Source organism: Saccostrea echinata, unplaced genomic scaffold (assembly GCF_033153115.1).
Source record: "Saccostrea echinata isolate AGI-Se365-2 ecotype Australia unplaced genomic scaffold, CSIRO_AGI_Sech_v1 ptg000030l, whole genome shotgun sequence".
Lineage (NCBI taxonomy): Eukaryota > Metazoa > Mollusca > Bivalvia > Ostreida > Ostreidae > Saccostrea > Saccostrea echinata.
In genome coordinates this window covers 19,255,139-19,270,807 of record NW_026889779.1, presented here as the reverse complement: position 1 = coordinate 19,270,807, position 15,669 = coordinate 19,255,139, and the positions used below count along the sequence as shown (strand labels likewise).

Here is a 15,669-nt window from a genome sequence, read left to right as displayed (position 1 = left end):
ACGTTTTCTTAAAAAAATAGAACTAGTTCTATTCGTGCTGTATGTCTTGTGGGACTAAACAAAATTAAAGCTAGGCTAATGACACATTGTAGCAACACTTTTTGATGCAAATGATGAAAAGTATTAGATCAGTAATAAAAAAAAATAATTCTCATGGATCTTCCAAAGAAGAATTTATCTGCAGCTGAAAATTTAATACGTATTGACAATAGCAGGTTTACGATCGTATTTCTACCAGTTCAGCATTGTATTATGAATAGTAATAAATGTATTTATGAAGCTTAAATCAATTTAACGATGTCCTCGAAGGTGATTTCCGTCATACGATAGAAGTTTAATCCATTCTACTTCAATATTTGTCTTGGTCCGACTTGTTTCCGTGACGCGGGCCTCGCCAAGTGCTGGGATCACAACGCTTCCATCGAACTGCTGAATAGGAAACACTTTGTTTGATACAGGGCGCCTGTCTGTGACGGCTGTCATTGAAATAATTCCACTGGCATCGTTGTCTGTAATAATTACATTACACATGTTTCACAGTACGAGAAAACTAATAATAATATGACTTCTATTTAAAAAAAACAACAACTAAGTAATGTTGAAAAAATAGAATAGAATACCACAAGATTCTGCAATGCTATTGGTAGAGGAAATTTTTCTATGCTTCTGTAACCATGGGGATGGACCCGAAAGACAAACACTATAACCTTCAAATAGAAATTACTGCATTTAAGGGACTTTTTTTTCTATATTACATATATTTTCGTTCATATTCAACCACACCATAATATCACTTGAACTTCTTACTATATAAAATAAAATGATCGTTTTAAATACAGTGTACACTTAGATAAAAAAGATATCGAAAAACGTCTACCATTATACAGTATAAGATATATATACACATTATCAGATAAACACGCTATAACTTGCGTCAGTTAAAAATAAATCTGTAAATTTATTTATTTTGTTTACCAAATAAAGTAAAGAAAATATTGTAAATTACACAATTGGAAATGAACGAATTATAAAGATCTCAAATTATAATTATTTATTATCCTACTAGGATAGTAATCCCTATATTTTAAATTCATGCATCATGTGACACCGTCGCTACTTCTAGATTGATAAACAAAAATGGCGTCAAGAAAACGAGGTAGGCCGTTTGGTATACAAAATAACTTTTGACATGGATGGCATACGTTTTATGCTTAAAGATACTTATCTTTGAAAACAACCAGTATTAACTATCTACTCTGTAATGACAGATATTAACTTTTATTCAAAATCGCAGTCAAAATGCAACGAAACTCGTTGTCTATGATTTCCCGCGGACATGCGTGTCTATATACTGTTTACGCACTTCCTTCATCAATATTCATGAATAGATTGAATTCTTAAATGCAGATCTTGCTTAATTGTTTTGTAATTACAACGACTTATTTAGTAAAACTTTGTGGAAAGCATTATTTTTTATTACACATCATGTTTTTCAAATCATTTAATCATTTTGTTTCACATAAAAAATCGCGTTTATATAGCGTGTATATCTTTAAGAAAGTGGATGTTAATCAGCACTTGGTGTATAATTACATCTCAAGCATCTTTTGTTCTGACATGCTAAACATGTTCGGCAAAAAGGAATATTCCGGAAGCGTGCACATCTCCATGGGAGATAACCGGGCCTCCAGCAGCACCAGATCGAGGCTATTGCCAGAATGATGATACCGAAGCTGAAGTAGATAGGTCTGAGATCAGGAGGATCTGGACGTGGAGTTTGAACAGGTGTTGTAGGAAGAGTTGTTGTACCTTCTGCCAAGCAAAGAAATAACCATTAATTACACAAAAATCAGCAAAAGATCAGACAAAATTGTATGTCTTTCTAGTAATAGGCAGAATAAATTACAACGTGACTAAAACATATAATAAAAACATTTTTAAAAAAAAAGAAGTGAAGAGGTTAATCATTAATTACTGAAACAGTTTCCAGGTGGATTTATGGCTACATCTGAATCGTCTCTAGGGTGGAGACTGGAACGGCAGTTTCTTGACAACCAGTTATCACAGCGGAGGGAGTCATCCAGACATCGTCTGCTCTCATTACAAAGCATCACCACCCCTGGAACACTGTCATTACAGTCTGACCAAAAACATATTAGGGAGTTTCATACACGAGAAAATACAAACAATATGATTAATTTAGATGTTCGGAAGTGCATGCATTTCATCTCTTAAAAAGTAGAAACATACCGTAAGTAAACGATGTAACGTCAAGTCTGAAGAAAACGTCTGGATATGGATACGGGTCTCTAGCGATCGTTGTTTGATTGACTTCCGTTTGTGACTGAATATTTTCTTGAACAGTTATATTTTTTCTGAAGTCAATGTAAAATTTTAATGTTATGAATTCGGTTCCTTCAAATTGATAGAAAGATGGAAACGCACTTCCCCCGCAGAGTGTGTACTTCTCCGGGGCTTTTACGTCTTTGCCGTTATAAATTGTTAAGTATGCCTTTCCACAGTTAGCAACCGTATTTTCAATTGTTTCAAGAGTCTTTTCTTTTAGTGTAAAATATCGAAATGACAGGGACATGTGTCGTTTCTCTCCGGTAGATGGCATTCCTTGCAACAGTATAATGCAGTTAAATTCTGTTCCCTTGACGCGATCTGGTACTGTAATGTTATTGGTTTTCCATTCTATGTCGGAGTTTCTATCGAACTCTAAGTATGCACCAAAGTCTGGTCCTATTACTTTCCCACAAAAGTCGGTCACAAAGTCTATAAATACAAGCAAACTGAGAGAAAAAATAATTTTAGTTCATGACCTAAATTTATCCATTTAATTTTTATAGTCTACTACTTTGACATATTCAAAATGGAGCATTAAAAATGATTAGAAACGCTGTGAAACATTCGAAAAATACAGCAAAAATGAAACAATAAGAAAAAAAAATATCCTCTTTTGATTTTAAGTGGAATACAAACAAACTATACGATACCAGAAAATAAATAAATGAATAAACAAGATAAATAGATAGATGAATAAAACAAAATATATAAAAAAAAGAATAATAAAAATAATTTTAAAAACTTTAATGATTTATTTGCTTGAAACTGAATGATGTGTAATTAAAAAGTACAAATATGGTATGATTAAAAAACGTTTTAAACAAAACTTACATCTACGATTTCCCGCAGTTACAAACGAGAAAATCAAACTCTGCAGGAACAAGCACCTGTCCATGACACCTGTATACGTGGAATATGGATGAAACACCAGTTCTATGGCCATTATAATGACTGGGGTTTAAAAAAATCCATTTCAATTCATGTAACTGCGTAAGATGTTTGATTTATGTATGATGAATTTATTAATACTGCTTCTAAGATTTTCCTCCAATGAAAGAAGTTTTTGCGAAACCGAAGATTTGTATGAAAGAAATTAGACTATGACTGCTTCAAAAACCCTACCTAAAATGATGAATAGAAATAAAGCAGTCTTGTAGTTTCATTGCTGTAATGCGTTTTTAAAAAAGATATCACTACATGTTTTATTCAAAAGAACAAGGGTGAATATACCAATTGATGTACTCGAACACCGTTATCTCGAATACGATGGATATACATGTATGCATGGAAAAGAACCTGCATATCAAACCGGTTTATATTTAAATTTAATCTCCTCGAAAGGAGCTAATAACACACTTTAATTCATTTTTCTTCACCATGCAATAATTTTTTTCGAAATAATTTTCTGTGATAAAGTATTGATCTGTACAATTCATATCATATTAACGAAAAAAAAAAATTAAACTTGCAATATACAGTATTGAGTAAGTTCCAAAAATTTGATTTTGACTTTTACGCAGTCGAACATCCTATGCTTGTTCTTTTATTGATATTTCTTGCAGTAAATCCTTTTTTTTCGGCAGGTGTATAAAGTATTCAATTACAGTCTAAATTACTAAAATTGTTTTTTTTTTGTTTTTTTTTTTTTGTTTTGTTTTTTTTTTTTTGTAATTTGTTATTACAATATGTAAAATATTCTTATCAGTGATGTCTACAACTCCCAGCTATATTGTGCGTTCATGTACTTATCGACTAAGACAGAAATCCTTATCGGATAGAAAGTTCTGGTTTAGTTGTTTTGATCATTATAATGTTGCCGTCCAATCTTCTTTTTGAAATTATTATTTTATACGGAACTTTTATTTGCTGTCTTGGAAATCATGAGAAAAAAGGTAGGAATACCTAAAGAATGTTTAATACCATTTGGTAAATATAAAGTTTAATCTTCATGTCGACAGCATATGTATTAATACGTATTATTTTTCAGTTTATATGGAGGACTACTGTGATAAGAAAATAAAGATAACATCCGCTCAGGAGATACACCTTTCTAAGGACGTATTTTACCCCACAGGGTGGAGATGTCAAACTACAATAGAAGCTCCCCCAAATCACGTGATCTGGTTCAACTTCCATTACTTTGATGTAGGAAGGCCTTCCGTGATATACTGTACTGACGTATTAAGGATTTACGATGGTTTGTAGCATCTCATTACCCCCTCCCAATTCCTCCAAATTGGAGAAAAATACAAAAAAAGAGAATCACAAATGTTGCGACAACGTTGAGACGTAGATAATTTACATGTACAATGTCATGTGACAAATTTGAGCATGATATAAGCAAATCGACAACATTATGCATAAATTATCCCACGTTTCCAACTATCGTTGATGTCCCTGGCATTCTCTACTAACTAGACAGTGATTCCTTATATTTCCATTTCATTGTGAAATAAAATTGTAAATTTAGATTTTAAATGTAAACTAATAGATTTAAATTACACGAGGCCTCACATGTCAATTTCAATAGTCCCCGCCCACTGACGTCAAACACAAAGAAAGCCGCACGAGAATTACATGCATATTAGGCCTTCTTAGCTCCTGACCTTTCGCTTGGCAAAATTTGCATTCCGGTGGAATGATCAAGAATGATCAAGAAATCAACTCTCCTAACTTTCAAAGAGTTATCACAGAAAAAACAAATAGAAATGGAAATATATATATATATATATATATATATAAGTTTTCAAAGGGTGTTTGCCTCTCCGTCTTTATTCCAATGAAAAGCAGACTGGCATTTCTTATATCTTAATTTACAAGTCGTATGACGGACAGATGATGATGGCAAAAAGCACGTCTTCTCCTAGCTGTTTTGGACTGAGACATAAACAATGTAACATAACATAATGCTTTGAACATTCTTTACATATAATTACATACTAGTATATGAAGTGAGATGTTTCAAAAACAAAAGCTAATGCAGTTTTCCTCTTGAAGTCTGTACAAAAATAAAGTACTTGATGTATTGACAATACCTGCAGAATACGTATTACATTAATTAGTAAAACAAATTAATTACCAAATTTTTCACGTTTCACAGGTGACAGTACTCGGTCTCTTGAGATTTCGCCGAATAAAGGTATGTGTGGACGGTATATTCCTAGACCTATAGCTACTAGTGGTAACCAGGCAACGTTTAAATTCAAGAGTATGGTAGTTACAACCAGTACTGGGTTTAAGTTAATTGCAACAGTCCAAAGAAGTAAGTCATACTTTTTTGTTGTTTTTTTTTACTAAGCCAAAACTTAAGGGCTCATGTAAGTGGTCTGATTTGAATTTCAACGCAAAGTGTAAATCGTAAATCTTTAAAGGTTTCATGTTTTACTGAAGTGTCAATATTGTAGAGCCCGAGAACAAGATCTGCTCCAAGAACGAATTTCAATGTCTTGACGATTTCTGTATTGACAAAAGTCTGAAGTGTGATCGGGAGATTAACTGCCGGGATCAATCCGATGAGTCTGCGCACTACGCCGGATGTGAAGGTAAGTCCTTATGTACCGTGCCTTTATTAAATAAAAACATGACATTATTTGTCATGTTTAATTTTGTATATTTACTGATGGAATGCATTTATACATTTATGCTTATAAAATAATTTCAATTAGAGAATGCTTTAAAACTTTTTATTTACATCATAATGTTGATTTCAAAGTACAGCATACGTGTATGTATTTTAAAAAGATTTCTCAAATTATATTTATTTTTGACACACAACAACAACAACGGCAAAAATCCATAAATTAAATTTAATACATGCATGCACACCGAAACAATGCTTTACAGGAGCATATGGATAGGTAACGATTTTATCAGTATTTACATTTGTAACAAATATTAAGACACTGTTGTGACGAATGAGGGAGTCGTGCTTTAGAACGCTTTTGTATCTCATAAAGCTGTTTTCTTTGTCTTGTCTTGTTTACTTTCTTTGTTTTCAGATTAAGTTTTTTTAAAATTAAGTTTGGTGCATGTTAATCACTGTTAATGTTAAATTCGCCAAAAAAGCATTTAAATTCTTTCAATTGCCCCTTTTCTATGAAATCTGGCTTTAATTCATTTTTTTTTTCAAAAGTGCCAACAGCAACGACTCCTTCAGACAAACCTACCAAGACGCACCTATCATATCATGTTAAGTTTGTTGCTATAACAATGAACCTCCACAAGGTTACATCTCAAGGTCATGGTGATTCAAATGATCAAATCATCGCCCTCAAACTTTGAAAACAGGAATGATAAAATAGTATTTTCATTGAAATTTTGTGATTGTATCTCATACTCAGTATTGTTTGTAAAGAAATTCAGATTATGTCATCGATAATTTTAAAAGAATACAGTTATAAATGTAGAATCAATGCACCATTTTCATAAAAAAAGAAAGAAACAAGGAATTAAATAATCAGATTGAATAATTGATTGGCTGAAATCCAACATTGTATAAATCATCGTTATGTTCACTTAGCTGTACGAGCCTTTTGGGCTCGGTGAATATTGTACTCCTCGCGAAGCTAAATAATCTTTAGTTACTGGCCTCGAAAATGCAATAATTGCATGTTTTCCTTGATATCAAATAGCAGTGTCGACCACAGAAACTGTTAATAGATTTTTTTAAAAAATGAAATCAAGAGAAAAAGCTTTTGATGTTATCAGAATTTCATATTGAAAATTCAAGTTCATAATTCATTTTTCTGGTAAATAATACCTTATTTTAGTATATACTGTTGCAAAAAACCTATTTTTCAGGACTGCTTGCAAAATGGACGGATTTAAGCACAGCTGCAAAAGTTGGAATAATTGTGGGAACGTTTACTGCATCTTGTTTGCTTCTGTGTTTACTGGTGATATGTTGTTGTTCCTGTTCCTCCTCATCGAGGAGATATAAACGACTTAAAGATTGAAAATGCCAGAATTTACTCGAAAAAAAATCAACTTTTTTGGAAATTAACCTTTCTAAAAGTCGATACAATCGGTTAGAAACTCTGTAATCGGTTCGTTGAAAATAAAAAAAAAAATATATGTAACATGTAATTTGAACGCAGTTTTCTTAAAATTCATTTTTGAAAAAGAATACTTTTTTTACTTAATAGCTTGTATTTATTATTTTGATGAGCCAGTTGGCTTAAGGAAATAAAGAAATTTGAAACTTGATAGATAAATTAGCGTTTTCCTATATCTATAATTTAAGGTGATTTAAAGGTAATTATGGCTCTACTGATTGAGATCGTGGGGTAATTGGTCAGTTTGTGAAGTGTAAATTACAGGTTAAACACCATGTCGTAGCCATGACTGTCCTGTAATTCTTTAATATTACATCAATTAATTTATCATTGAGCACTGTGAATTGGTATGCCTATTTTTTAGTTATTTATTGAGCTATATTATTAAACAAACATTTTCAATAAAATGATAGATCAGACTTAGTTCTGATTATGGTACATGTAACAATGCAGAATGAATTTGTGTGACATCCAGCTGTACTGGATAATATCAATGGCGATATCTCAGGCATGTTTCATGACTTTCTCTCGTTTTTCTCATCTATTAAAATAAAATCTACATAGATGAAGTTTTCTGATCAAAATAAACAGAACGTTTCTAACTTCTAATATCTTTTTTTAGACTACTTGGCTGAAAAAGATGTTAGAAGCTTATTTATTTTGATACGATTAACCGGTTAATCGGTCGGAACGTATCCAATTGCCAACTCTAATATATATAATATATATATATATATATATATATATATATATATATATATATATATATATATATATATATATATATATATATATATATATATATATATATATTGTTTGTTTGTTTTGAACATATTTTATTGTAATAATACATACAAAAGGATTGGATGCAAGTTCTTTCAACTTAATAAATCCTCTCCTTATTATACAAACAATGAATACAATATGCTTGTCATAATAAATAAATAGAGATAATTAACGAAAATTTATGTTGTACATGTAATATATATATGAAAATTATAAAGACACATACTCTGAGTAATCTACCAGAGCTCTAATGTTACATATACACTGATTACAATGTTTTTGAACAGAAGGCTTTCATATTTGCTAAAACATTTAAAATTTTCATTCTGCATATATATATTGAAATCAAAGACACTGTTTTGAATTAGAATCTATCTGATTCTCGAATAAATTTCTGGACACTACAGAAAATTTGAATACTTACATCGGTAGACAAAGATTCGTTTCCACACAATAAAAAATGAGTATCTATTATATTTTGCTGGTTAAGTTGAAGAATAGTGTTTATTAAGTCATTTCTTGGACGTTCATATTTCTTGCATACAAAGAAAAAATGATAAATGTCTTCAGTTTGACCGCAAGTACATTTGGGGGAAGAAATTCTATTTCTCCGATACAAGTCGCTATTTAAGATACAATTATGTCTTAGTTTAGTGTGAATTATATTCCAAAAACGTTTTCCATCTGAAAAATAAGAGGGAGGTTTAGAGGATGGTGTACAAATACTTTTCTTAAATTGATTGATGGACTTTAATTCCCTCACTCCCAGACTGAGAGAATTCCAGTTGTTAATTACGTCTGGGACAAAGGATTTTTTTTAAAGATTTCAAGTCTACATTTCGGAATTGTGTAGTTTTCTGTGTTACGAGTATTGTATGATGAAATGTTCCCTCGAGTATTTGGAAAAATCTCATTTAAGTAATCAGGGACAGTGTTATTATGTATTTCAAACATTGTAGTTAATTTAGCTTTCTTCCTTCTCTCTACAAGAGGTTCCCATCCCGTTTCTGAATAGAGCGATTCACTAGAAAAAAAAATGGGGAGACCTGTAATGATTCGTGCGGCAGTAAGTTGGACTTTTTCTAGCTTTTCAATATCATATTGTGTACATCCATCCATCTATATATATATATATATATATATATATATATATATATATATATATATATATATATATATATATATATATATGGTGTATTACGTGTATGTCATATTTTATTATATTATTATTATTATTTTTTGTAGTTCAATTACTTAAGGACTATTCATATTTCTAACTGCAATCTTAGTGAAAAACGTTGATCGTGAAACTTGACTATATTCAATATGAAATAAATCATATAATAAAATATAAGCGCCACCAGACACACTTTTTTCAGCTTTAATCGTAAATAGAGAAGTTGGATAATTGACATATAATTGGTTTTTCTCTCTTCCTTATGTATCTATTGAAGTTGACACATTACAATAGTAAACATTTCACGATTCGCTAAATTCAATGTCTAGATATTTTGTAAAATTGAGTATAGTTTTATGAAATGTACAATATATATTGTAATACTTGTGTAAGTCTTAATTACTTTTAGTATGTGTAATGCTGCATATTGCGGAAAAATAGTAGACCCACTCTTACAAATGTGAGAAATAGTTCGAAAACAACTTTAAAATGAAGTGCATGAAAGTAAATTTATGATAAGTGGAAGGAAACATTTCCATCGCATGCACTCAAACAAATTTGTAACGGACACAAAACAGCGACAGTAAATGAGTAGCTTTCAACATTCAGCCTTGTGCCAACACAGGTGAAGCTTTTAAAACTCTCTGTGGCGCGAATGTATGCTCCAATTAGCAAAAAAAACAAAAACAAAAACAAAACAAAACAAAACCCATTTTATTTCTATTGAGACATTGCTCAATCTATGTTCTCTAGTGCGTACTGAGGAGTACGGCCTTATTGTCGTTTCCAGCATGTATTTTCTCTTGTTCAGTTGTGGTCATCAAGTCAAATTGTTTTTTTCCTAATATCAACTAAATCGCACATTTTTAATATACAAGCTCTCTTCGATGTAAACACAGTCATTGAGTCATTGAAGACTTCCTGTGTAGATTTTAACCAGTCTTACATATTTGACAGCACAGGCTCTTCTTCAAATATTCTTCCACTGATTTGGAAGCCATAAGGGTTATCACCAGCCGTCGTGCTTTGAGACGAATTCCAAGTTGTAAGATTTTCTCTGTTCACAATTAAACTGAGAGTGCTGTAATCCGAATTTCCTATGTCATTCAGTGTTTCATTAGGTCCAGCCTCTGAGTGATCAGTAACATTTTCTTCATTCACACCCTAAATAGGAATTTGGTGATCTTGACATCACAACGCAAGAATAGACAAAGGTAACATAAGCAGAGAGTCCGATAAAAAGAGCAAATCTTTAAAAAATTAAAATGTAGTACAAGTGGCTAGGTCATAGGAAAGCGGAGGAACAAAAAAAATCTTTCATTTCATATATTTACTTATTCAAATATTTAGCTGCAAGCATAGTTACAAAAGTGAAATACATTGTAGGATAGCTTATGTACAGAAGCCCGTTGAAGCCAGATCAGAGAAAGAAATAATTTTTATTGCGTTTAAACTCAAAGCACTTTGCGTTTAATCTCAAAAGATTGCGATTAAACGCAATTTTTTGCGTTTAAACGCAATACCTTTTGCGTTTAAACGCAATGATATTTTTGCGTTTAAATGCAATACTTTTGCGATTAAACGCAATAATTTTTGCGTTTAAGCGCAAAATTTCTGCGACTAAACGCAATAATTTTTTGCATTTAAACGCAATTATCTTTATGTTTAATGGAAATCATTTCTATCAAACTTTGCAGAGTACAATGGACCAACGCATACTGTATTGTTTAGCTTTATCTGATTCTATAAAGCTAAACAATACAGTATGCATTGTTTCAAAGTTTCAAAGTTGAAAAAACAACAAAAAATGAAAATATGATTTGTGTTTGTAAGCAACTGACCTAAACTTCGTGAAGAATATAGAAATCTATACAGCCAGACTTTTTTTTCCTCCTTGAATTCATATCAGCAATTTATCCTTTTAGAGAGCGTTTGCTCGGAGGAATCTGATTCTATAAAGCAAAACACTGCACAATTTCCTAATAAGTGAAAAAGAGAAAGAAATAAAAAGATATCAATATGTGTTGGTCCATTGTAGTCGATACAATGATTATCTTTAAACATTACGATTATTGCGTTTAAACTCGAATGATTATTGCGTTTAATCGCAAAAGTATTGCGTTAAAACGCAAAAAAACATTGCATTTAATCGCAAAAGTATTGCATTTAAACGCAAAAATTATTGCGATTAAACGCAAAACTTATTGCGATTAAACGCAAAAATTACTGCAATTAAACGTAGAAAGTATTGCAATTAAACGCAAAAGTATTGCGTTTAATCGTAAAAGTATTGCGTTTAATCGCAAAAGTATTGCGTTTAAACGCAAAAGATTGCGTTTAAACACAATCTTTTGCGATTAAACACAAAGTGCTTTTCGTTTAAATGCAATGACCTTTGCGATTAAACGCAATGCTTAGCGTTTAAACGCAATGATTATTGCGATTAATCGCAAGAATTATTGCATTTAAACGCAATTAAAAAATTTTTCTCTGATCTGGCCTCAGCGGACTTCCGTTCTTATGATATATATCCAAGAAATTGTACACAAAAACTTGTTCTGAATTTAATTTCTGCTGTAAGTACATGTAATACATTTATTACAATACTTTGAGAAACAAATATTTGTCACTTAAGACTTTCAATGTAAATTCAAAGGAAATTTTTCTTTGTCATTCTACTATGAAAAAGGTGAAGATAACGAACAATAATAAGCCTTTAAAAACTTACAAACAATACAAATCGGTGAATAGGATATAAAACACGGACCCGAGAAATTCCAGAGGTGGATGAGGTACCTAGGAGAAGTAGGCATTCCCTGTGGACCGGTCACACCCGCAGTGAGCCCAATGTGTTGATCAGGCAGAGGGAATATTCCGTGGGCAAATTTAATATAAAAACGAAGGCCTAACAATTGGTATAAAATATGTCAAACAAAATACGATCTTATGATAGGTTACATTTTCTAACAAGGTCATTATAACGACCATAGCATTTACGAAATGCTGACTTTGAACGAGGTTGTCGAAATCTCGGTAACATCAACTTATCTGTCAGTAGTCTGCCTCGGTTTAAAAGTTGAACGTACTCCTGAGTTTCGAATAAGCTGGGAGACAAAAACACATAATGTATTGAATGATTATTCCTGAACACTGAGTCAGCAATATTTCGGCGGAAAACATATGGAAGAAGGTATCACACAATGTCAACAAATCTTATCAGGACAATTATTAAGTCACCATCCGTTAACATTTGAACATTTTCAGCTTCTTCTTCGAACCAATTTCAACCAATTTTGGAATAAAGTATCTTTTGGTTAAGGGAACAAATTGTGAATTTCAATGTCCATGCCACCTGGGGCCTGAGTGTTGAGACTAAAACCATCAAAAATAGTGAAATCTTTAAAAATTTTCTTTACTACTGGATATCAAGCAGTCAAAATGTTGACATGATTGTAATAAGCATTGAGTCCTCTACCAAAATGGTGAAATTCGTGACCCTAGGGTCAGGGTTTCTGTTGCCAGGGCGAGGCTATATGGATCATAGAGTGAAAGTGCATTATTTCTTATCTGCTCCTGAGTATTAAACAAATTAAATAAGTGCGTAGTTATGATGAGCAAGGGTGCCTTTTTCAAAATTTTGAAATTATGTGGTGCTAGGGTCAGTGTTTCTGGTGTGCGTGTGTGTGTGTGTGTGTTTTGGGTTAGGGCTCTATTGATAATATAGTGAAAATGTGTTAATTCTTTAATTTTTTGAAAGTCGTCGACTAAGTGCAAATTTGTAAATTTCATAGCCATGGATCATAGATTCTGGTGTTAGGTTGGGACTCTGTTGAATCTATAGTGAAAATGCATTATTTCTTGAAAATCTTCTCTGCTACTAGGCATCTGGGAGGCAAGCAGAGTATAAATTTTAATTTTTGATAAGCAATGATATTTTTTTTACCAGATTTGGACAAATGTTCTGATGCTGACCAGGAATCTATTAATTTGTATTATACTAAGAGAAGTCATTCCTCTTTGTTATTTTATTTGATAATTAATCACTGTAAATAATGTATTTTGAAGGTTAATAAAATAAGAGAATTACGAGGGTTGTCCGGTAAAATCGTGGACAAGTTGTCTAGATTGAAAAATAATCATCACTGCGTTCTAAAACTTTCACTACTTTTTAGTACATTTTTCATCAATATATATAGCAAATTTCAAATAGATATCTGCTCAAATAAACAAAATATGAGACTTAATGGTATGTGTGGTATCGCCTTACGGAGCACGGATGATAACGTCAAAGTGTCTAAAGCAGCGTCACGTTTCCTCTTTGCTAAATTAAAGTTGGATAAGCCCCACTTAAATTCGGGGATTTCATTGATGCACAAACTTGATTTCCTCTTTATTCCTCCATAAACAGTCGAGGAACCAATCTCGCACACACATGGGACCTTCTGAAGGTTTTTTAGTAAGTTATGGACAGCACTCTCACTATTATTCAACTAAATAGGCTATCTTATATCGACGATCTACAGTGACAGCGTCTTCTGCTCTTGCCAGAAGCTATTTGTTCGTATGTTTCGTTCTACCCGGGGACATAAATTTTCGTAAATTATCTCAATTTATTTATTATGACAATCTGATTGTATTCATTGTTTGTATAATAAGGAGAGGATTTATTAAGTTGAAAGAACTTGTATCCAATCCTTTTGTATGTATTATTACAATAAAATATGTTCAAATCACAAAAACCCGGGGACCCGATCAAAAGCTTCCGCTTAGAAATCTCCAATTTCACTTGTATATTAAAGATCTAGTGATATTTTTATATATTTCTTCTTCTGTTGTCATTTAAAGTTTCTTGGGGCGTCATTCCTATATCTAAATCAAACTGAACTGCTCTCCAGTGCGCCGTAACGTCACCAAACGTCGCCATTTTCGTGTGTTGCGTTTACCACTATCCAATTTCAAATGCTTGGGAAACCGCCAAAAATTAAGCAAAGTCCTTGATATTTTACAAAAGACGAAATAATAGATAATGGATTAAAAATAGGATAAATTTTACCCCAGTCTTATCTATTTAATACTTTTATTTCGAAATAATACTCGTGTATTCGCTAAAGAAACCCTGGTTTTTTGATCGTGCGCCGTAGGACCGTACCCTGTGAACATTCAAGCATAATAAAATCTTTATTTTTGTCTTTATTTTATCAAAAATATTAAGATGCACTTAAATATGATGAATAAACATTTGCTGAAAATTTCAGCTAAGTGTGCCTATTATTTTTCGAGAAAAACGCTTTGTCCACGATTTTACCGGACAAGCCTCGTATATATATGACAGAATTTTATTTGTATAATACAAAAAAACTTTCATAGTTTTAATGATCAGGTACACTTGTAAATAATAGATAATTAATAGTGAGACAAAAATAACTTTACTTTTTAGATGTTTTTCAAGGACCAAGAGAGGTAATTACGTTGGGTTAAAAAAAAGTACAGAAACATTATTGGTTTGTTACATGTAATAGTCTGCATGGTGATGGTGATAAATGGGGACAAGTAGAACTTAATTACTTTATGAGTTGTTACTGACCACTGGACTAATTATTTTTTTTATCATGGTCATCCTTTTTCTCTTGCTTTTGGGTAAGGATGCCCCATCTATCAGTTTATTTAATACTTCTATGGATCCTCTAAATTGTTTTATTATAATCAGGTTACCGTTAAGGTCCTTAGGCCTCTTTTACTACTACTACTATATACAATTCTGTATGAACATATTTTTTTTGTACCTGAACATAATCTGCATATTTTTATCAATCAACACGTGATCGTTTTATGCTTTGTTGTTATTCCTGTCACATGTTCGCGATTTAATGTTATCTTATGAATCAACTTCCGCAGTGTATTGGATTTATTCATGATAAAACATAGAGTTTCCATATTGAGTGAAAATTTCCATATGAGTCTGACGATGTACCAAAAGTGATAATGATAATTAATGGATTTTTCATATTAATGGACTTTTTGCTGATTCCGCCCTACTTTATTGATTCAGCATATGCATTGATTGGGAAACACATATGTTCAAATATAACTGAGAGGTAATTACATGTAAATTCAACAATGGATCATTCCGAACAATTACCTCTAATTTTCATTCATTATGCATTTTTGTTGTCTCCATTTATAGAGGGAATGTAACTTTCTGTTGCCCTGGCTATGAAGAAAGAGATAACATGTGTGTTGGTATGGTACAAACATGTTTAGAGATTCTTCATCGATCAAATTATTCACAAAACTGAGTTTACG

General features: G+C 31.9%; 2 protein-coding genes across 2 annotated transcripts; one reads left to right on the top strand and one right to left on the bottom strand.

The window, feature by feature from the left end:
- Positions 1–291: 291 nt before the first annotated feature.
- On the bottom strand, positions 292–3,292 carry LOC133196909 (uncharacterized). The gene is made up of 6 exons (XM_061332757.1): positions 3,181–3,292; positions 2,251–2,778; positions 1,976–2,140; positions 1,594–1,812; positions 621–707; positions 292–509 (listed from the first exon to the last, which is right to left on the bottom strand). The coding sequence occupies exons 1-6, from the start codon at positions 3,290–3,292 to the stop codon at positions 292–294; spliced, it is 1,329 nt and encodes a 442-aa protein (XP_061188741.1).
- Positions 3,293–4,142: 850 nt separating this feature from the next.
- On the top strand, positions 4,143–7,309 carry LOC133196499 (membrane frizzled-related protein-like). Its single transcript, XM_061332379.1, has 5 exons — positions 4,143–4,241; positions 4,337–4,546; positions 5,450–5,611; positions 5,754–5,891; positions 7,150–7,309. Exons 1-5 carry the CDS (start codon positions 4,160–4,162, stop codon positions 7,302–7,304), a joined length of 747 nt encoding a protein of 248 aa, XP_061188363.1. The 5' UTR covers positions 4,143–4,159; the 3' UTR covers positions 7,305–7,309.
- The last annotated feature ends 8,360 nt before the right edge of the window (positions 7,310–15,669 follow it).

Coding starts and splice junctions, on each gene's coding strand:
- LOC133196909 (XM_061332757.1), bottom strand. CDS start 3,292: ATGGCCATAGAACTGGTGTTTCATCCATATTCCACGTATACAGGTGTC. Junction 2,141..2,250: donor CGTTACATCGTTTACTTACG/GTATGTTTCTAC, acceptor GTTTTTGGTCAG/ACTGTAATGACAGTGTTCCA. Junction 1,813..1,975: donor TCCACCTGGAAACTGTTTCA/GTAATTAATGAT, acceptor TTTGCTTGGCAG/AAGGTACAACAACTCTTCCT.
- LOC133196499 (XM_061332379.1), top strand. CDS start 4,160: ATGTTGCCGTCCAATCTTCTTTTTGAAATTATTATTTTATACGGAACT. Junction 4,547..5,449: donor CGTATTAAGGATTTACGATG/GTTTGTAGCATC, acceptor CACGTTTCACAG/GTGACAGTACTCGGTCTCTT. Junction 5,892..7,149: donor GCACTACGCCGGATGTGAAG/GTAAGTCCTTAT, acceptor CCTATTTTTCAG/GACTGCTTGCAAAATGGACG.